The 23,432-nt window shown below is 40.7% G+C and overlaps 1 protein-coding gene across 6 annotated transcripts in view; it reads right to left on the reverse strand.

Moving 5' to 3' along the window:
- Rbms3 (RNA binding motif single stranded interacting protein 3) overlaps positions 1 to 22,647 on the reverse strand; it is a 794,057-nt gene extending 771,410 nt beyond the window's left edge. For 2 of the 6 annotated variants that reach the window (XM_042281904.2, XM_042281902.2), the window contains exon 1: positions 22,480 to 22,646. In XM_042281904.2, coding sequence (XP_042137838.2) covers positions 22,480 to 22,605 — 126 coding nt within the window. In that variant the 5' untranslated portion in view covers positions 22,606 to 22,646. Of the gene's footprint in view, positions 1 to 22,479 lie in introns of all 6 variants that reach the window. The other 4 variants (XM_042281905.2, XM_042281901.2, XM_042281903.2 and 1 more) reach the window with 3 other exon arrangements.
- Positions 22,648 to 23,432: the final 785 nt, after the last annotated feature.

Consider the following 23,432-nt stretch of genomic DNA (forward strand, 5'->3'; position numbering starts at 1 on the left):
CAGACTATTATACCCAGCAAAACTCTTAATCACCATAGGCGGAGTAAACAAAATATTCCAGGATAAAACCAGATTTAATCAATACCTGTCCACAAACCCAGCCCTACAGAAAGCACTAGAAGGGAAAATTCAACCCAAAGAAGCTAAACACATCCATGAAAAATCAAGCAATAGATAATCCTACACCAACATACACCACAGAAGGACAACACAACACAACCAAAAAAATAACAGGAATTAACAATCACTGGTCATTAATATCCATCAATATCAATGGTCTCAACTCACCTATAAAAAGACACAGGCTAACAGAATGGATTAGAAAACAGGACCCATCCATATGCTGCATACAAGAAACACACCTTAACTCCAAAGACAGACACTACCTCCGAGTAAAGGGCTGGGAAAAGGTTTTCCAAGCAAATGGACCTAAGAAACAAGCTGGTGTAGCTATCCTAATATCTAATAAAATAGACTTCAAACTAAAATCAATCAAAAGAGACCAGGATGGACATTACATATTCATCACAGGAAAAATCCACCAAGATGAAGTCTCGATTCTAAACATTTATGCTCCAAATACAAAAGCACCCACATTCATAAAAGAAACACTACTAAAGTTTAAAACGCACATCAAACCCCACACATTAGTAGTGGGAGATTTTAATACACCACTCTCACCAAAAGATAGATCTACCAGACTGAAACTTAACAAAGAAATAAAGGACCTAACAGATGTTATGACTCAAATGGACCTAATAGATATCTACAGAATATTCCATCCTAACACAAAAGAATATACCTTCTTCTCAGCACCCCATGGAACCTTCTCAAAAATTGACCACATGCTTGGACACAAAACAAATCTCAACAGATACAAAAAAATTGGAATAACCTCCTGTATTTTATCAGACCACCAAGCCTTAAAGTTAGAACTCAATAACAACAAAAATTATAGAAAATCCACAAACTCATGGAAACTGAATAATACCCACCTGAAACATCAATGGGTCAAGGAAGAAATAAAGACAAAAATTAAAGAGTTCCTAGAATTCAATGAAAATGAAAGTACAACATACCCAAACTTATGGGACACTATGAAAGCAGTGCTAAGAGGAAAATTCATAGCTCTAAATGCACACATAAAGAAGATGGAGCAATCCCATACCAATGAATTAACAGCACAACTGAAAGCTCTAGAACAAAAAGAAACAAACTCACCCAGGAGAAATAGACGCCAGGAAATAATCAAATTGAGGGCTGAAATCAACGAAATAGAAAACAAGAGAACAATACAAAAAATCAATGAAACAAAGAGTTGGTTCTTTGAAAAAATCAACAAGATAGACAAACCACTAGCCAAATTAACCAAAAGGCAAAGAGAGAACACCCAAATTCACAAAATCAGAAATGAAAAGGGAGACATAACAACAGACAATGAGGAAATCCAGAGAATCATCAGATCATACTTCAAAAACCTGTACTCCACAAAAATGGAAAACCAGGAAGAAATGGACAATTTTCTGGATAAATACCAAATACCAAAATTAAATCAAGACCAGATAAACCATTTAAATAGACCAATAACCCCTAAAGAAATAGAAACAGTCATCAAAAGTCTCCCAACTAAAAAAAGCCCAGGACCAGATGGTTTCAGTGCAGAATTCTACCTGACTTTCAAAGAAGAACTAATACCAATCCTCTTCAAAGTGTTCCACACAATAGAAACAGAAGGAACACTACCAAACTCTTTTTATGAGGCTACAATTACCCTGATACCCAAACCACACAAAGATGCAACAAAGAAAGAGAACTACAGACCAATCTCCCTCATGAACATTGATGCAAAAATACTCAACAAAATATTGGCAAACCGAATCCAAGAATACATCAAAACAATCATCCATCACGACCAAGTAGGATTCATCCCAGGGATGCAAGGATGGTTCAACATACGGAAATCAGTCAATGTAATACACCATATAAACAAACTGAAAGAAAAAAACCACATGATCATCTCCCTAGATGCTGAAAAAGCCTTTGACAAAATCCAACACCCCTTCATGATAAAGGTCTTAGAAAGAATAGGAATACAAGGAACATTTCTAAACATAATAAAAGCAATTTATAGCAAGCCAACAGCAAACATCAAATTAAATGGAGAGAAACTCAAAGCGATACCACTAAATTCAGGAACAAGACAAGGCTGTCCACTCTCCCCATATTTATTCAATATAGTACTAGAAGTTCTAGCTAGAGCAATAAGACAACAAAAGGAGATCAAAGGGATACAAATTGGCAAGGAAGAAGTCAAACTTTCACTATTTGCAGATGATATGATAGTATACATAAGTGACCCCAAAAACTCTACCAGGGAACTTCTACAGCTGATAAACTCCTTCAGTAAAGTGGCAGGATACAAGATCAACTCAAAAAAATCAGTAGCCCTCCTATACACAAATGATAAAAGGGCTGAGAAAGAAGTCAGAGAAACATCACCCTTTACAATAGCCACAAATAATATAAAATACCTTGGGATAACACTAACTAAACAAGTGAAAGACCTTTTTGATAAGAACTTTAAATCTCTAAAGAAAGAAATTGAAGAAGATATCAGAAAATGGAAGGATCTCCCATGCTCATGGATAGGTAGGATTAACATAGTAAAAATGGCAATCTTACCAAAAGTAATCTACAGATTCAATGCAATCCCCATCAAAATCCCAACACAATTCTTCACAGACTTGGAAAGAAAAATACTCAACTTTATATGGAAAAACAAAAGACCCAGGATAGCTAAAAGAATCCTATACGATAAAGCAACCCTTGGAGGCATCACCATCCCGGACCTCAAACTCTACTATAGAGCTATAGTAATAAAAACAGCTTGGTACTGGTATAAAAACCGACATACGGACCAATGGAATCGAATTGAAGACCCTGACATTAATCTATGCACATATGAACACCTGGTTTTTGACAAAGGAGCCAAAACTATACAATGGAACAAAGAAAGTATCTTCAACAAATGGTGCTGGCATAACTGGATGTCAATATGTAAAAGATTACAAATAGATCCATATCTGTCACCATGCACAAAACTCAAGTCCAAGTGGATCAAAGACCTAAACATAAATCCAGTTACACTAAACTTAATAGAAAAGAAGATAGGAAGCACTCTTGAACGCATTGGCACTGGAGACCATTTCCTAAATAAAACACCGACAGCACAGACCCTGAGCACAACCATTAATAAATGGGACCTCTCAAAACTGAGAAGCTTTTGCAGGGCAAAAGACACAGTCAATAAGACAAAAAGACAGCCAACAGATTGGGAAAAGATCTTCACCAACCCCACATCTGACAGAGGATTGATCTCCACAATATATAAAGAACTCAAGAAACTAGACATCAAAGCTCTGAACAGTCCAATTAAAAAATGGGCTAAAGAGCTAAACAGAGAATTCACAAAACAAGAACTACAAATGGCTGAAAGACATTTAAAGAAATGCTCAACATCCTTAATCATCAGAGAAATGCAAATCAAAACGACTCTGAGATACCACCTTACACCTGTTAGAATGGCTAAGATCAAAAACACCAATGACAACCAATGTTGGAGAGGATGTGGAGCAAAGGGAACACTCCTCCACTGTTGGTGGGAATGTAAACTTGTACAACCACTATGGAAATCAGTATGGCGGTTTCTCAGAAAATTAGGAATCAAACTACCTCAAGACCCAGCCATCCCACTCTTGGGCATATACCCAAAGAATGCTGATACATACCATAAAGATACATGCTCAGCTATGTTCATAGCAGCACTATTTGTAATAGCCAGAACCTGGAAACAACCTAGATGCCCATCAACGGAAGAATGGATGAAAAAAATGTGGTACATATACACAATGGAGTACTACTCAGCAGAGAAAAACAATGAAAGCATGAAATTTGCAGGCAAATGGATGGAACTAGAAAAAATCATCCTGAGTGAGGTAACCCAAACCCAGAAAGACAGTTATGGTATGTACTCACTCATTGGTGGATTCTAGATATAAAATGAACAATCAGACCACAACCCATAGAACCATAGAGGCTATATATATAGCATGGAGGTCCCTAGGACGACTGTGGCATATAATAAATTTCAGTTTTACTCAATTATTAAAAAAAAATAGCCAAATGAATGGAAACACATGAACTATGAACCAAAGACTGAGGGGCTCCCAGCTGGATCAGGCCCTCTGAATAGGTGAGACAGTTGATTGGCTTGATCAGTTTGGGAGGCATCTAGGCAGTGGGACCAAGTCCTGTGCTCATTCCATGAGTTGGCTGTTTGAAACCAGGAACTTATGCAGGGACACTTGGCTCAGTCTGAGAGGAAGGGACTGGACCTCCCTGGACTGAGTTTACCAAGTCGATCACAGTCCTCGGGGGAGGACTTGTCCTGGAGGAGGTGGGAATGGAGGGTGGGCTGGGGGTAAGGGGAGGGCGTGGGAGGGGGGAGAATAGGGGAACCCATGGCTGATATGTAGAACTGAATGGTATTGTAAAATAAAAAATATATATCACAAAAAAAAAAGAAGCAGCAGCAGGTTTTATATATTAGGTATAAGTAAAGTCTATGTTATAATATATGCTAAATGTCAATGAAGCAAGCAGTGGGCTAACGAAAAGAGCATTTTCCTTAGGTGGTTTTGCTTAGACATACTTAGTCTTGTAGGAGATTCCTTCACTGTATGTGCCAAGAGATCTGACAATGCCTCTAAGAATCCCTTCTGCCAGATACAGTACAGCCCCCCCCCCAGGCCAGTCAGAGCCGCTGAAGTGACTCTTCAGAGCCTTTAGCTCCCAGTCAGTGCCAAAAGTGCTGGCATCTGACTTCTCTGATATGATCATGAAGCTTGAAAATGCCAAGCCATTTTTAAAACTTCACACATGTATATGCACGGTGTGTGTGCATGTGTGGATGTATGTGCATGTGCATATGTATGTTCTGTTCACATGTGTGGGGTGCACATGCATGTGTGTGTGCATGCATGTGGAGTCCCACAGTGGACATCAGGTATCTCCCCATATCACTCTTCACTATATATTTTGAAGCTAAGTTTCTCCCTGAATCTGGAGCTCAGGTTGACAAGAGTAGCTGGCTAGTGAATCCTGGGGGTTCCTTTTTTCTCTACCTCCCCCATGGGGCTTTCAGGTGTTGTCCTCACACTCAGCTTTTACTTTGGTATTAGGGATCCAAACTCACTTTGCCCAGCAAGCACTTTACCCACGGAGCCACCCTCCCAGCCCCCACACTGGATTATGTTTTAATATGCCACACCAAAGAGATGAAGAAAAAAAAAGAGCAAGCATCATGGTTTGAATTTCTACTAAATATTTTACAATTACATTACCAGGAAACTTCAGCTATCCATGCACTCTCTGTGAAGTTCCCTCCCATCTGAATTCTGCCATTTTCTAGGGCTTTATTTCTATTGTTGTAATCTTCTGTCATTAATATTTGAAGTTATTTTCATCAAGTCTTATTACATTGACAAGATATTAGCAACTTGAACCTATGAAACATATTTAAAAATATCCATAGTAATAAATAGATGAATACTCCATTATATTTTATTTATTCTGACATCTGTTGGGTTAAATTTTTTATAAATATATAATAGGTCAGACAAGAAAACATTGGTAAAAGTGTTTTTTTTAATCATATTTTAAAACACACAAACTAAAAGATGTCAGGTCACAAAGGTGTTCTTTTTTTAATAAAAAAAAACCTCTCATTTGTTTATTAGCATGGTTACATTTGTTATTTTTTAAAGGCAAAGTGTAAATAGCACAAAATTGCCAATTTTCAGATGACATGAACTTAATTCTATTGCTTTTACGATAAAAATACAGTTTTAGAAAGTGTCCCCCATCTCTCTGTTATTCTCTCTCTAATACCACCTCCCCTTCACCCAGGTGCACAAGCAACCCTTTATTACAGAAATACATTCAGTCAAAGACAAGCATTGTCCTTACTATGGGAAGGTTTAATATTTCTTCATAAAACCATATTATTCTGCCAAACTTCAGGGGGAGACATATATAAGTTTTCTAGCAAAGAAGGGATATTTATGTCTGTTATTGAGTAAAAGGATGTATCCAATGGTGGATAGATCTGTGAAGGAAAGAGTGGTCTACTCAATAGTAGTAGAAATGCAATTTAAACAATAAACTGGTGGGGCTGGGAGAGACAGCTCAGCCATTAAGATCACTTACTGCTCTTGCCGAGGACCTACCTGGGTTTGGTTCCCAGCACCCACACAGTGGCTCACAACCATCTGTAAGGCCAGTTCCAGGGGATGCAATGCCCTCTTCTGGCCTCATCAGGCACTGCATGCACATGATGCACACACATACATGAAGGCCAAATACTCATACACATAAAAAAATATATCAACCATTAAGACCACAATAGAGTAGTATGCTTACCCAAAGTAGCAAAAGTGGAATTCAACGCTGGAGTCTGAAATGGTCCAGAGTGGTGACATATACTCTGTGCCAATTCAGCCTTCCAGTAGAAAATTTCAGTGAAGGTTTGATAGGATCGTAAACAGTTGCTTTTCAAGTGTAGATACTGGAGTCTGAATTCTTAGCTTCCATATAAATGTTAAGTAGACCTGGTGGATGGCTAGTAATCTTAAAATCATAGAGGTGGAGACAGGGCTCACCTGGAACAATCTGGCTACCTAATGAGCTTTGGGCATGAGTCAGACATGGATTTATTATGTAAGGTGGAAAAGCAATTTGTGAAAACAGTCAATGTCAACCCCTGGCCTCCAAATGCATATACATACATATACACATATTTACTTTCACAAACAAACATACATACATACATATGTGAGCATGCACATGTGAACACATATATACACATGTATACATACCATATACACAAGATTAAATCTAAAGATACTATCAGTCAGAGCAGTTCTACTTTTCTAGAAAAATCCTAAGGAAACGCTTATAAATATGTAGGCTATGAACATACATGCACACACTTATACACATATGCAGGCATTTGTGTATACACACACACATATACATACATGTGTGTGTGTGTGTGTGTGTGTGTGTGTGCACAAAATATTATTTAAAAGTAAAAGATTATTGGATATAGTCTTAATGGGCCCCAAAAGGGAATAATTAACTCTTTCAACATAAAACCATAATGTAGTTTATGTCAAAATAAAAAAGAAAGCATACACTGTATTTATAGCAAGGGGGAAATAATTTATCTGTGCTGTTGAGTAAAATAAAGTTCCAGAAGGGTAAGCAGAATAGGCTTCCATCCCTGCTAAGTCCTATTTTTCTCCCTTTCCTCCCTCTATCCCTCCCTCCCTCTCTCCCTCCCTCCCTCCCTCCCTCCCTCCCTCCCTCCCTCCCTCCCTCCCTTCCTTCCTTCCTTCTTATTTTTTGAGGCAGGGTCTCATGCAGCCCGTTTGGCTTCCAACTTGCTATGTAGCCGAGGAAAAACTTGAATTTCTGACTATTGCTTCCATCTCCCGAGGGCTGTGATTATAGGTGTGTGACACCACACCAGGTCTATGTGTGCTAGAGATCGCACCTAAGGCCAGTACATGACAGGAAAGCGCTTTCCAGACTGAGCTCCCCCCATAGCCTCTCTCATGGGGTCTTTCAGGCACAGCGTTGCACCAAACAGATTCCTTGGTATGGCTGGTCTGTGTAGAATCTGAGATCTTAAAGACCTGAGTGAATATGCTATTGTCGCACCCCAGAGACCTCATCAGTGACTCCAGAGACCACTGAAAACCGGAGAAACACAACAATGTATTTCCCCAAACGTCTGACCCCAGTATGTCTCTCCTCATGTTCCTAGCTCCCAAATCAATGAAGAATAGCTAAGGGTGAATTATCATGGAAAGGAGGGTCAGTTGAGTTCTTTACTCTCATTGTCTATAAGTAGAAAAAGGGAGAAAAGAGACTAACACTGCAGGCTTTGTAATAAAAAATAACTTTTCAAACAACACAAAAAACTTTGCCTGTTTTTATATAAAAGAGGAATTGGGTTGTCGAGGTGGCTCAGCAGCTAAAAGCACTTGGAGCAGAAATCTGAGGTCAGTCCTTGGAACCCGCTATGGAAGGAAAGAACCAACTCTTTTAAGTCCCCTGGCCAACCCTGAGGGCGTGAAGGCAGGAGAAAGGGCCCCACCCCTTGTGCGTCATTACAAGGGGTGAACTAGCCAGGACAATGCTGGAGAGCTCACCCTGGTGGTGAGGACGGGGCAGCACTGGTAGACTGATCAATCCTGCAACTAACCAGGCCCACCCCAACATCCACCTCATCTGTGATCTGCAAGAGTACCGTGAAGGGGCCGGTCCTGCAGACCCAATGCTGCAGGACCTCTACACACAGGGCAACAACGGGATAACCAAGACAAGTCCCAGTGAGGGCCCAACATCAATAGTGTAGCAGAAACCAGAGGCCTTGAACCAGACCAGTGACTCTTTGCAATAAACACTTATACATAATATATATGGATAAAAAGGGTTGCTGGTGACTCACTGTGTCATATTACAGCTTCCATGAGGGATTTTCCTTTATTTTTTCTTTCTCTTAAATCTTATTTTATTTTGTTTTTGGGGTGAAGAGATTGTAGCATGAATCTTAAAGAGTCTTATTAATAAAACCAAACCCAAGGCCAGTTATTGGGGTGAACACTGGAAGATCAGAGAAGCAGAACAAGCTATAACCATCTTACCTTGCCAATCCCCCAGCTGATCCTGTTTCCTCAGACTGGAAGTCTCTGTGTCCTCATCCGAATGGATCTCAGCTGAACTGCTTCTTGAAAGCCTGAAAGCTTAACCAGCTAGTTTCTGGTTTTCATGCCTTATATACCTTTCTGCTTTCTGCCATCACTTCCTGGGATTAAAGGCTCACTTCATGGGATTAAAGGCATGAGTCATCATGCCTGGCTGTTTCCAGTGTGGCTTTAAACTCACAGAGATCCACATGCATCTCTGCCTCCCAAGTGATAGGATTAAAGGCGTGTGTGCTACCATTTTCTGGCCTCTATGTCTGTCTAGTGGCTGTTCTGTTCTCTGACCCCAGATAAGTTTATTATGGTGCATAATATTTTGGGGAGCACAATACTACCACAGGAGATTGCAAGGGCAGAGAGTGGATATGAAGGGACAGGAAACAGGAACCAGATGCATGATGTAAAAGACAGATAAAATAAAAAGAAAGTTTTTTTAAAAAGTCATTCACTGCTCTTTACACACACACACACACACACACACACACACACACACACACACACACTTTCCTGCATCCACACACAGACATACCATGCACAAGCACACGATAATGAGAAATCAAAAATAAATAAATAAGGATTGATTAGTTGTATACTACTCTTATGAATATTACTCATCAGAGTACACAACGAAATTTGGCACAATGGTGCACACCTGTAAGCCCAGCATTCTAGAAGCTAAGACAGGAGGATTGCATGTTAAAAGCTGATTTGGGCTCCTTAGCTGACCTAGATGACACAGTGAGACTCTGTCTCAAAACCTACACACAGTCAGGAAAGGGTATTCTCGCTCCATGCACATCAGTCCGGATGTTATTATCCAATCATCTTGTGTGGGTTTTGTGTAGATAACCACAGCTGCTGTGTGATCATGACTGCAGTGGTCAACTCATATCCAGAAGGTGGCTTGTCATAACAATCCATCCCGAGACCCTTATTTTCCTTCCACCAACGTCGAGCCAATCCAAATGCTGGCAAAGACAGAGGAGACCATCTTCTACCCTGTCCTGGAGAGCTGCTGGGGGAGCCAAAATTATTCTTAATTGAGGCTGTGACCCCTGGTAGGTTTCCTATGCTCTAGCAACTGACCTCACATCTGTGTACATGTGGGCGGCACTAACTGGACTTAGTGAGCTATCAAAAAAACAAAAAGACATGAAGTTGGAAGAGGTGATGAGTTGGGAGGAGATGGAGGAACTAGAGGAGAAATGGGGGATAGATAGAATTGCATAAAAATTTCAAAAATAAAGAAAAAAATTTAACAGAAAAATAATTATAAATAATAATAACCTGCTTATATAAAATAACTATATAAATAACAAAAAGCCAGGTATCCCATTGAGCCATAGGGACTCTGCATCCCCAGTACTGGGATAATAAGTGTGTACCTGACTTTCTGTGATGTAAGTTATAGGGACTGGACACAGGTCCTCAGCTTGCAAAGCACATACTTCATTTATTGAACCATCTCCCCAGGCCCCCCAAACAGATAATTTTTATGTCTTAAGTTGCATACTGAATGAGAAGCCTGGCACGTTTCATACTTGCTCTATCTTACTGTGGGTATTAACTGTTAGTTTGTCCATCCTGTATGTGCTACCTGACCATGAGTTCCTGAGTGATTGTCTCAGTTACCAAAACCTTAGTATGCTCAGTACTATCTGTGGTTTCTCACCAGTGCTCTTCAAAATACTTCCCCACAATAGAGCAGGAAGGGCTACTGAATTAGGATTTAAAGATGTATATTTATATACATCTAATTTTAAAATGATTATGAATAATTTTTAAAAATATATATTCATAATCAAAAATACTTGGAAAATCAAACAACTGCCCTTCCTGGCCAAGAGGGCAAAAATTTTAAGTTTCCAATTTAACTTTAATGTATGTTTGAAAAGTTTCAATGTCCCAAAAATACTTGCATTGATTTTGTAAGTGAAGAGGGAGGAGAAGCCTTAGTCAGTCTTCACCTTTGAGTGATCACAAAACTGCCTCAAGGAGCTGAGCTGATAAGATGACGTCATTCAAGTTCACAGTCTGTGATTGCTGCAAGGTTTGGTCTCATGAGACCACACTGAGAGTCCCTTCATAAGAGTAATCAATAATATTTGCCTCTCCTAAAAAGGGTGAAGGGAACTGATGAGCAACATGTTAAGCTTAACAATGATTATGTTTCTTTAACGGGAATGATCGGAGTCTGAGCATGTGTGGTCATTGTCCTCATCAAATACCCATTTTAATCTGACTGTGTCTGTGATGCCACACTCAGAGTTCACAGAGGATGGCTAAAGGTCACCTCCGAGAGTCCCAGCATCTAGCACAGTAAGGCCAGTAATTCCACAGTAAGGCCAGAACCCTTCTCTATCCTGCACCTTCTGTGACAATGCTGTTGCCCCTTCCTTTTATCCTTGAGTTCTTCTCATGTATGAGATTCCTCATTATAAAGAGAATTTAATCTTATCCTCATTTTCATCACAAATCTTAACAAGATTCTAACCAGTCATCCAAAATGATAGAAAACAGTGAGTTTCTATATGGCTGATAGTTTCGAATTGTCCTATTTAGTGGGCTGCTTTCTTAATTTCAATTTCAAGGTTTTTTCTTATGTGCATGTTTTTGTGTATCCTGGTACATGAATGTTGCAGTGTGCATGTGGAGGTCATAAGACAACTTGAAGGAATCACCTCCCTTTTCTACCATCTAGATCCCAGGAATTAAACTAAAATCATCAGGCTCAGTGACAAGTGCTTTCACTTGCTCAGTTACTTATTCAAGCCAATTTTAAGATTAATTTTTAAAATTATGACATTTATTATCCCCTTAAAAATAGTGAGTGAGTGTCACATACCTGTAATCCTAAGACTTGAAAGACAGAGGGAAGAGGATCAGGAGTTTAACTCATCCTTGGCTATGTAGGCAGTTTGAGGCCACCCTGGGCTATAGTTTAAGCAATGACTCAAAAAACTAACAAACCAACCACTTAACTAACTAGCTAGCTAGTTATCAAGTAATTGTTCAGCTAGTCAATTGATCAACCAACCAAACAAACATAATGCAGACTGTCAGAGTTGGACTAGAAAAACATCTGATATCATAGCACAGAGTTCCATGAAGTGCAGGCTTCTGAGGCAGGAGAGGTGACCAAACCTAATGGAAGTTCCAGTCTTACATAGAGCCTGAATGATATACTTCCAAGCCACACACTGAAGAGGAAACAGAATGGCAGCTGAAAGGGAAGACCATGGGAAGATGACTGTGGCTGGGTGGTATCCAAGGGAAATAGAACATAGCAGCTGAAACACCATGATGGCAAACTGTAGGAAGACAATCTCAGGAGAGAGAAGATAACCTGAAGTGGTACCAACTAGGAGTCTGTGAACTTCTGTGATGACCCAAGTTAGAATTAATACCTGTATATTTCAATGTAACTTCTACCTTCTGGGTGACTTACAAGGAATACCTGGGGCTGAACAGCCTCATGTCATCTCATTGGATTGAGAGAAGGACCTCATGAAGTAAGATACATTTCCCCATTTTTAGAAGGGAGGAACTTGACTTTGAGATAGTCACTGACTTTGCTTCTATCACAGTCTCCACGGAGTATCAGCTAGGCACCCAAGTCAATTCTGAAGTTCCTGTGGGCAGCCAGTGCACTATTCAGCTCCCTCATCTCCTAATGTCTCACAGGCTCATCACATGGAGAAGCACTGCAGACCGTGGTCCCACCAAGGATCCATCTGTGTTGACATACTCCTCCCCAGTAGCTTCTATGAAACATGAATATATGAACTCTTACTATGCTCCACGTACTCCCCTTCCTGTTTCCTCCATCCAAGCTGTGGTGGTCTGAATAGAAATGACCCCCATGGACTCATGTGTTTGAATGCTTGGCCTATAGGGAATGGCACTCTGAGGAGGTGTGGCCTTGTTGGAGGAAGTGTGTCACTGTGGGGGTGGGCTTTGAGGTCTCATATGCTCAAGCTACAACCAGTGTGGGATACAGTTTATTTCCTGTTCAAGATGTAGAACTCCCAGCTACCTCTCCAGCACCATGTCTGTCTTCATGCTGCCTTGCTTCCCACCATAATGATAATGGACTAAACCTCTGAAACTGTAAGCCAGACCCAATTAAATGTTTTCCTTTATAAGAGTTGCTGTGATCGGTCATGATGTCTCCTCGCCGCAATAGAAACCCAAACTAAGACACTTGTTCTTATTTGTATACTGCCAGGAATATAGCATGCACCCAATGTGATTCTGCGTGGAGACATAGCCTTATTGAAGGTTGAAAAAAACTGAGAGGTCATGGCTGGGACTCAGCCACTCTAGGGAGGCTCTGTGAATACACATAAATGCAAGAGCATAGGCTGGAAGCAAACACACTTTTGCAAAGCAAGTCTTAACCCCAGAAGGATTATGCAAAAGAAGGAGGAGATCTTAAGACAGGAATACTCGATGCTTCTCCTTGAGCCGTGTACAAATAAGAATCGACAAGCAAGCCATATGGCCAAATACCGCAGCTGATACAAGCTTAGTTTTAAATATTGTGATATAAGCAGGAATTAGATTTTAGTACATGATTCCTAAAATTGTTCTCTGATCTGCACATGATGGTGTATGCCTGTGATCCCAACACTGTCAGGAGGTAGAGGCGGAAGAATTGCTGATGATAGCGAGGTAGGCAACTAGGTGATGCTAATGAGGTTTCAGATACAAACAGGCATCCTGTCCTGTTGGGAACTGCAGAATAGCTTACACTTTCACTTTGATGTCAAGAATTTCAGTGCATTTTGTCCTTGCCCTGATGCTTCATGGGATGATGAGCTTATAGCTAGTTGGCTAGTCTTCATGGTGAAGAACATTTTAAGGAAGTAATGCATCTGTCTTGATGGCTACTTTCAGCCAGATTTACAGAGATAATCATACTTGAAGAATTAGTGTGCTCCAAGGATGATATGGCTGTTAGAAGCCACATGATTTGAAATGGGATAATGTTTTAAGGGGACTGGGAGAGGGCTCAGTGGTTAAGAGCACTGGCTGCTCTTCCAGAGGACCCAGGTTCAATTCCCAGCACCCACGTGGCAGCTCACAACCACCTGTAATTCCAGTTCCAGGAAATCTGACATCCTCTTCTGGCCTCTGTGGACACATAAACATGCAGGCACACACATAAACATAAAAAATGAATAAACAAAAATTAAATACATATATTTAAAAAAATGTGTTACAGGTATCTTAGAAATCTGCAAAGCCCCTAAAATCACAGTGATTTTAAGGATTTTCCAGGGAAAAACCATTCTAGAAGAGTCTAGAAGCTACCTTAGGATTAATTTTGCCAAGTTCAGCTGGGAAAGTTCTCTAAAGCTGTTATGTCCATGGTCCAAGAAAGCCCAGGTACAGGTACAGTTCACACCAATGCAAAACTTGGAATTATCACAGTAATGATAGCTTGGTAGGTATACCAGAACCCTCTTGTATGGAGTAAAGTTCTCTAAGTTGAAAAGAAAACATGGTAATTAGATTTTTTTTTTTAAACATAAAACTTGCCTGGTGGTGGTGGCTTACGCCTTTAATCCCAGCACTTGGGAGGCAGAGCCAGGCAGGTCTCTGTGAGTTCGAGGCCAGCCTAGTGTACAAAACAAGCTCCAGGACAGGCACCAAAACTACAAAGAGAAACCCTGTCTCGAAAAAGAAAAAATAGTGTAAAAGTAAAGATGTAGTCAAATTCGGAATTTAGTGTAAGGACAGTGTTCGGATCACTTATCTTTAGTATGAAGATTAGAAGACACAACCGTTGGGGCTGGAGAAAGCTCAGTGGTTATGGTCATTTACTGCTCTTTCAGAGGACCAGACTTCAGGTCCCAGGTTGGGCCACACACAACCACCTGTAACTCCAGCTGTATGAGATGCAATGCCCTCTTCTGGCTTTTGTGAGCACTGCACACACATACACACATAGACATATACAAACGCAGATTTAAAAATAAAATAAGTAAGAAAAACAAAAGGTGAGATTACTAACAATAATAATATTAAAAAATAATGTGTTAAGTGATTCATAATGTAAATGTGTAAATTTTGCTGCCATTTTTTAAAGATGGGGTGGAATAGGAGTATAGAGGCTTTTGATTTATTTTCAATCAAATTTAAGTCATGAATTAAAAATGGTACATTAGAACTATAAGTTCCCCCTCTTGCTTTCTCCTCCCTTCTCCCTCTCCTTCTCCCTCTCTCTCCCTCTCTCTCTCTCTCTCCTTCTCTCTCTCTCTCTCTCTCTCTCTCTCTCTCTCTCTCTCTCTCTCTCTCGCTCTCTCTCTCTCTCTGCATGCATGCACACCTCCTGGCACTCACAAAGCAAAAACGTATAGTATAGTAGATGCATAAAGATATTCCATCCCATCTAGTAGATTCTGTCCACTAGAACTGAGCCATAAAGATCAGAAAGATCTAAGAAGAAGACATTTAGATGTCACTTCCTGGTTGGGCAAAATCATAGTGTGGAAAAGCTGGTGGAGTGAGTGGGTGATGTGATTAGAGCCATCTGGACAAATACCAGCATGCACCATACCCCTACATCTAGCTTTTTTAGTAAGGCAGATAATATGCAATTGTATTTTGTAAACCACTTTTAGTTGGACATTCCAATACCAGAAACAAAAAGATCCTACTTATAACTAATGAAGTATCTTAGTCCACCCCCCAATGATGACCACCATGTTAGGACCAGCTCTGTATATTTAGTCATGGAGAAGATATTGTTGGAATAAAACAATTTAAATCTTTAATATGGTTTTCTAAGAAGGAGATGCTGAATGTGTTTAATCTCTTCATCTCTGGAGAAGCTGGGCAGGGCTGGAGGCAGCCATGATGTGAAATCAGAAACTTGGAGAAAATGACCATTTCTTTTGGATATTCTGGAAGGATCTTGAAAAACAAACTGTATGCCCTCTGTGGTGATATATTGTATACCCTAATAAAATTTGCCTGAAGATCAGAGAACAGAACAAGCCACTAGATTAAACATATATGCCAAGCAGTGGTAGCACACACCTTTAATCCTAACACTTGGGAGGCAGAGATCCATCTGGATCTTTGTGAGTTCAAAGTCACCCTTGACTACATGAGATTGATTCAGTCTAGGAGAGAATCAGAACCAGGCAGTGGTGGCACACACCTTTAATCCCAGTACTTGGGAATCACAGGCCTTTGCTATCAGTATTTGGGAAGCACAGGCACCATTAATCCTAACACTAGGAAGTGATATGGCTGGGCAGAGGAAGGCATATAAGGCACGAGGAGACAGGAACTAAAGCCCTTTTTTGGCTGGAGACCTTTTGGCTGAGGACTCAGAGGAATTCGGTCAGAGAATTCATGGAGATTGGATCTCGCCTTCATTTAGGCCTGAGGATTCAGTAGTGGTGAGAAGTTTCTCTAGTGGTTTGTTCCTTTGTCTCTCTGATCTTTCAGCATGTACCCCCATATCTGGCTCTAGTTTTTTTTTATAAGAACATTAGGATTCATATTACAGTCCTCTCTAAATTTTTAGGTTCTCATTGTAAGTTGGAATCATTATCAAAACAAAATGTATGTGCCAGGTTGTGAAAACAGTATTCTCCCCTCACCAGAGATACACACATGCACCAGAAGACAGGAAGCCCACTGGTTTCCAGAGCCTGGTTAATCAGGACATGGGGCATTCCATTTCTTGCTGCTCTGAGGAGATGGACCACAGGAAGATTTATACACAAGGAATATGCATTTTGGGGGGGAGTAAAGGACTAGAGTAGCGGCACTATGCAATAAATCTTCTAAACCTGAATATTTCTGAGAGGGAAAGGAGCACTATTAATGACGATGTGAGAAAATCAGCATTTCAAGAACACTTTAAAGATTATGTTAAAGAGGTTCTTAAGGAGAGAGCTACCATCCATCTGCCTCATTTTAGATATAGGAAAACTGGGTTTCAGAAAAAAAAATCAAACTCCTAGTTGTGAGTTTCCATAATTTGGAAATACTATAGGGTAGCCATGTCCACATATTACTGAAGAACTCTTATGTCCTGGCTTCATTCCTGTAGTTGTGATAAAACACTCTGGCACAAGCTTCACAGGGAAGTGGGGGTTTATTTGGCTTGTAATTCCCGTTACAATGCATCATTGAGAAGAAGTTGAGGTGGGATATATCAACCTATAGCAGCTAGTCTATACATGACATAACATTCAGTCAAGAGCAGAGAAAAGCCCATGGACCCAGATCCTCTTGCTTACGGCAGCTGAGCACTTGGCTGGCTTTCTACAGTCATGTGGTCCATGAACTGATGCTGCCCACATTCAGGGAGGGTCAATTAACAGCCATCACATTCCCCCACAGGCCACTCTGATCCAGACTCTGTTCCCTGGTGATTCTAGAACATTTGAAACTAACCGGCACTCTTCTTTCATTACCCATAACACTCAAGAAAGAGCAGACCTCGACAAATGTCTCAGAAGTCAGCCTTCCAGGGACTGGATGTTGTGATTACGGATAGGCTAAATAAACCAAGTTGTCTGTGATCTGATCCTCAGACTCTGGGACAAACTGTTCCTTTCTAAGACAAAAGGAAGTTTGTGATCTGAGTTAATTAGGAGCCTATGTTTGGGGAGACTCTCTTGGATTATTCGGGTGATTCCTCAAAAAACCCCACAAGCATACTTATGTAGAAAGTGGAGAGATCAGATACCAGAAAGAGGTCAAGGTGAAGATGGAGAGATGGAGGTTTGAAGATGTTGCAATGCTAGTCTAAACGATCAGAGATGGCCTATGAGCCAGCAGGCACAGGGAATGTATCACCAGAGTTAGAAAAGCAAGAAATCCTTTTCCTAGGGCCTCTCAAAGGCTCTTCAGAGTGCTTCCCCACTGACTCCTTGATTTTGGCTCAGAGAGACCCATTCTAGACTCCTGACCTTCAGAACTGTTGGAGAATGTGTGGTATTTTGAGGCCCCCATATCTGTGGTAGTTTGTTTCATCTGTCATGGGAAACTACCACAGTCAAACGCAGAAGGGCTCTGAGCAAACATTTGGTCAGGTTGAGGCTCGTGAAATTCTGAGATGTTAATAAGGCTATCGATTTCATGTTACTAACTGGATGCTCCTGGGATACCAGGGATCCCCTGTAGCATGGAGACAGAGGTCAAAGGAAGTCTGTTGAATGATACAGGCTGAACATAAACACATCGTGTGGGCCAAACACTCCTGAAAACCCAGGAAATTAGAGAACTGGAACTATTTAATCAGCCTGGTGAGTTCTATAAAAAGACAAGGGTTTCATGAGGTAGGCAGAAAAACTGTCACCCCACTAAAGACCACTAAATTATATGACTCAAGAAAATCTCTGAGAATCTATACAGACAAGATTCTAGTCCTGTGATTTGAAACCACAAAACCTCTGGTTCCTAGGATGCATGGAAACTATGGAATCTCTTCTCACGTTTCTGCAGGCCCAAATATTTCTCTGGTATTTCAGCACGCAAATGGATCCAAGAGAAAAATGATGAAATAGTTCATGTTTTCCAGCGGGGTCATCCTAACCCAGCTCACAGTCTCCCAGGAGTGAACCACTGGCTTCCTTACAGACGAGATATAGTTCTGTTCACAAACCAGCAGCAGAGTTAAGTGGGTGCTGATCTTAGAGTCAAGAGTTTAATGTCATCTGATCAAGCATGGGAAGACAATTTGAAAGAAAGTTTAAATGTTGGATTAAAGGGAGAATGTCAAGTAAGACTTAAAGCTAATCCTTAGAGTGTCCTTGAACTCAGAAATATAATACTCATGCTTCCCTTCTAAGAATTTTCTAATTTGTTATTTCTATTTTTCTTCCGCCTCCTGCTTCCCTTTACCCTCTGTGGTCTAACAAAAGCGGCAGCAGATGCTGAGTTTAAGACAACAGGAAGAGGCTAGACAACCCCTAATTTGCCCAATAGTTTAGAAGACAGGATACCACTTATTCTTCAACCCTGCCCCCGGTATTAAAATTAAGAAGTCTACAAATACAAACGTTCCTCTAAGGAGTCACATGCACCTTGAAATTAAATGATTAGACAGAGCTAGAGCCGGAATGCAAACATGCCACTATTCTCGGGTGTGGAAGGCAGCACCGAGACACTGTGATAAAAAACAAAGCAGGGAATAAGATAAGGACGAAAGCTGTGGAAGGTTAGAAAGTATGTGTTGGCATCTCTGGCCCCACCAGGAGCTGTGTAACTTGGGTCAAGATACTAAACTTACCTGAATTTAATTATGCTAACCTTTAAAATGATGATGATCGTAACTACGGCCTTGGACTATTTTGAAAAAAAAAATATGTATGTGTGATATAAGTTAGAGTGCTTAGTACTTAGAAAATATTAAATATGTAATAAATATCAGCTATTTTAGATGACCTTGAGGTCAATAAGAATAGGACTAGAAATATTTTATTAAGTTATGATGATTTGTCTTATTTTTGGTTTGAAAAGTAATGACCAAAGGGAAAAACTAATCAGACACAGTAAACATGGAACTCACTATGAAACAAGTGCTTATGCAAATACATGCAAATTGTATTATTATTATTAAAAGCTGCCTATGTTTGAGCATCAAGTGTCTCAAGGACTAGAGTAAAGTTACACTTGTCTCCCAGTGAAAAGTATATGCGTGGGAACGGCTTCCTAACTTGACTCTGTTTTCTTATTGCCTTCTCTAATGGTTTTCAGCAACTGTTTCTTTACTTAAAACATTTAATGGGGCTGGAGAGAAGGCTTAGTGGGTAAAGGACTTGCCATACAAACCTGAGGGCCTGACTGCAATCCCAGAACACATGGAAAACCCTGAGCATGGTGGGACTTGCTTGTAATCCCAGCACTGAGCAGGTGGAGACAGGCAGATCCTCAGTGGCCAGTCAGCCTAGACCAGTGAGAAACTCTGCTCCAAATCAAGGTGTATGGCCCCTGAGGAGTAATAACTGAATTTATCCTGGCCTCCATACATATTCACACTTATGTGCAATTGCACATACATGTACAACCACACAAACACTTTAGTGGTTTTCCACCACACTTAGGTATAATATTCTTAGTCTTGGCAACAAAGTGCTGCTTCCTGGGTGTGCTGGCTAGTTTTATGTCAACTTGACACAAGCTAGAGTCATCTGAAAAGAGGGAACCTCAATTGAGAAGATTCCTCCATAAGATCCAGCTGTAAGGCATTTTCTTAATTAGTGATTGATGGGAGAGGGCCCAGCCCATTGTGGGTGGGGCCATCCCTGGGATGATGGCTCTGAGTTCTGTAAGAAAGAAGGTTGAGTAAGTCATAAGGAGCAAGCTAGCAAGCTAGCAAGTAGCATTCCTCCATGTCCTCTGCATCAGTTCCTGTCTTCAGGGTCCTATCTGGAGTTCCTGTCCTAACTTCCTTCAGTGGTGGACTTTGATATGAAAGTGTAAGCCAAATAAACCCTTTCCTTCCCAACTTGCTTTTGGTTATGGTGTCTCACCACAGCAACAGTAACCCCAGCTAAGACACTGTGGCTGCCCTCTTCCTTCTATTCTCCTCTCTCCAGGCTTTTTCATGTGAACTGTTTCTTGCTTGGGTTTTACTTTCTCCTGAGCATAGCACAGACACTCGTCCTTGTCACTCATCTGGAGTCTTGAAAATGACTTAACTGACCACCTAATCTCAAAGTAGCACCCACTATCATTCACCAACACATTAACCTAGAGTGAGTCTCTGCATTAGATTTACCACTGCCAAATATTTTTCTTGTTCATTTGCTTCTTTTTACCTTAATTTATAGTGTGTGTGTGTGTGTGTGTGTGTGTGTGTGTGTGTGTGTGTGTGTGTGTAAACACTAGTTCCCCCTTTCTTTAGGAAGGATAAATATAATAATAGTGAATAATTATAAATGAATAATAATGCTAATTTTGATGAAAGAATAAGAATAGTTATTAAAGATCTTCTTACAAACTATTTAAAAGCACCTAAAACTATCCTCATGAGGATATTTGTTTGTTAAATCATTCATTCATTCATATATTTACTTATAGTTGAGGATGACTGTAGCTGGAGATTTCTCCAGTCCTGCCAGGCCCCACAGCCACTAGACCCAATTAAACACACAGAGACTTATATTACTTATAAACTATATGGCTGTGGCAGGCTTCTTGCTATCTAGTTCTTATATCATGAAATTAACCCATTTCTATTCATTTATAAGTTGCCATGTGGCTCATGGCTTACCAGCACTTTACATTTTACTTCTCATGGTGGCAGCAGCTGGCAAACATCTCCTGACTCAGTGTTCCACTTCCCAGAATTCTCCTCTCTGCTTGTCCTGCCCATACTATACTTCCTTCCTGGCTACTGGCCAATCAGCATTTTATTTATCAACCAAATCAGAGCAACACATTCACAGCATACAGAGCAATCGATATCCAGAGCACAAGAGCACCAGATCACCTCTTGCCACCACATCCCAAGTGCCACAGTCACAGCTCTGTACCACCATGCCTTGTGTATGCAGTGCTGGGAACTAAACTCAGGTTTTGTGTAAGCTACACAAGCACTGGATTAGTGGAGCTGCCTCTCCATCCTCTCATGCATACATCTTTTCACATGTCCAAACAGATGCCAGAGCTCTAACCACTGAGCAAAGAGCTCCTTTGCAATTTAAATTAGAGTTATTTCCACATTGCTTTTAAACAAAGTCATATAAACTCTCAGTTTGAGTAAATTTCCTGAGAATTCTTTTGTGTGTCCTTACAACACATTGCTTTAACTTAAAAGCCCTACATATTTTATAACTTCATAATCATTAAGTGGTGACTGGTGGTAAGGTATGGAAGTCTACATCAATAGTTAAATGGCTGCAGATCCCACATCTACCAGGGCTGACCAGCGGACGATATGCTTTGAGCCCTGCAAAGAACTGTGCTCAGCTCTCTAACAGTCAACAGAGATCCCCCCAGTGGACATTCACCACAGTCTTTTTCAAGGACACACGATGCAATTTGCAATAACAGAGAAATCCTAGTTTACAGTGGTTGGATTATGACACATGAAAGACATGGTGGTAAAAACAGGCGCCTTATTCTAGAAGGTTCTCAGACTCCATGAGTTTTCTTTTCCATGACTGGGGTTTGTTTTCCCTGCCCTTTAAGTCACTTATACCAACAGCCAGAGCTCTATGTAGTAGTAGCTGCAAAACATTTCTGTCTGTTTACATTTGTACAAATATTTTAAAAAGACTAGGGAGGAAAGGGGGAGCATCCAGAATCCTGTAACTTTTCTCTCATTTTAAGACTCTTTTTCCCTAGAACAACAGTGACCAACTAGAATCATAACCAATAGCCAAGAGAAAGCCAGAAGAAACAAGCCAGAAATAGTTACACGTTCAACCTCCCCAGTGCACCATTCTGAAAACGATGGTAATCTGTACCATCTAGGAGAAACTTGGAATAAAATATCAACTGTCACCCTAGACCACCCAAACATTTATCATCTAAATGCTTAAGACATTCCCATTGTCCACCTGTTATACTCAAGATCAGTCTATTTGTAGGAAAACAACCCATTTCACAGAAAGGCCAACTTAAAATATAACTGTGCCGAGCATCCGAATCCGGAGAGATGGGTACTTACTGAAGGGTGGCCCGTGCAGTACGTGTAGCTGGCATGAGATTGGTAGTGCAAGCTCGCTCTTGGGAAGGAGTATGTGTTCCAGGCAGGTTGGCTGGTGCTCCAGTGGGAGCTGAAGCCAGGGCTCATGGTCACGCGTGACTTGCTGGTTTGATAGGTTCTCACGGTGGAGTTAGACTGTTGAAAAGAAAGAGATGGGATGTGAAGACAACTCTGTGCAAACCAAGCCAGCTATACAACATCATGCATTCCCCTGTGCGGACAGGGCAGATCACTCAGCTCACCATGGAAATGGCCGCTGGCTGTGGAAGAAACGTGAAATACTCTTCTGACTGAGATCAAAGCATCTTCCCTGCATTACAGTTTTGCCTGGATCACCAAGCACCTAGCCTTATTGATACTGATCTCATCAATACCATTTACCCCCAGCTACAACATGCAACGCCATCCTTTAGAAATGAGTGATGCTTTGGTGGGGATAGCAGCAACCCTACTACCTTCAATTACATAAATGACCTTCCTCACAGTGGTCGCTTTGGAAGTGCACTGTGAGTTTCATTCTCATGTGGTAAATCAGAATTTTATTATGAGGATCAGACTGAAACACAGATTGGTGCCCAACTCTAAATGGCCTTCATATTCCATGGGTCTATTGCTCTCATGGGGAGACACCAGCAGAAGTCTGGGCATACTTCAGCAGCTCACTATCATCCAACCTCAAGATAGCAACATGGTGCAGGGTTTGAAATGGCCATTTATTCCCAATCTGCTTGACCCATGTCACTGAAAGTGGAAAACTGGTAAAATATTAATTTCCCAGATGTCGAGTAGATCTGGCTGATCAAAATGACATATAGGGTAAAATATATTGAAAACAAAAGTCCCTTGTTGGCTCCTTTGTCCTCAGATGGCCACAGCATAGGAGGCATATAACAGGTTCTTTTCAGAGAGCATTT

The sequence above is a fragment of the Peromyscus maniculatus genome, chromosome 7 (genome assembly GCF_049852395.1).
Source record: "Peromyscus maniculatus bairdii isolate BWxNUB_F1_BW_parent chromosome 7, HU_Pman_BW_mat_3.1, whole genome shotgun sequence".
Taxonomy (NCBI): Eukaryota; Metazoa; Chordata; class Mammalia; order Rodentia; family Cricetidae; genus Peromyscus; species Peromyscus maniculatus.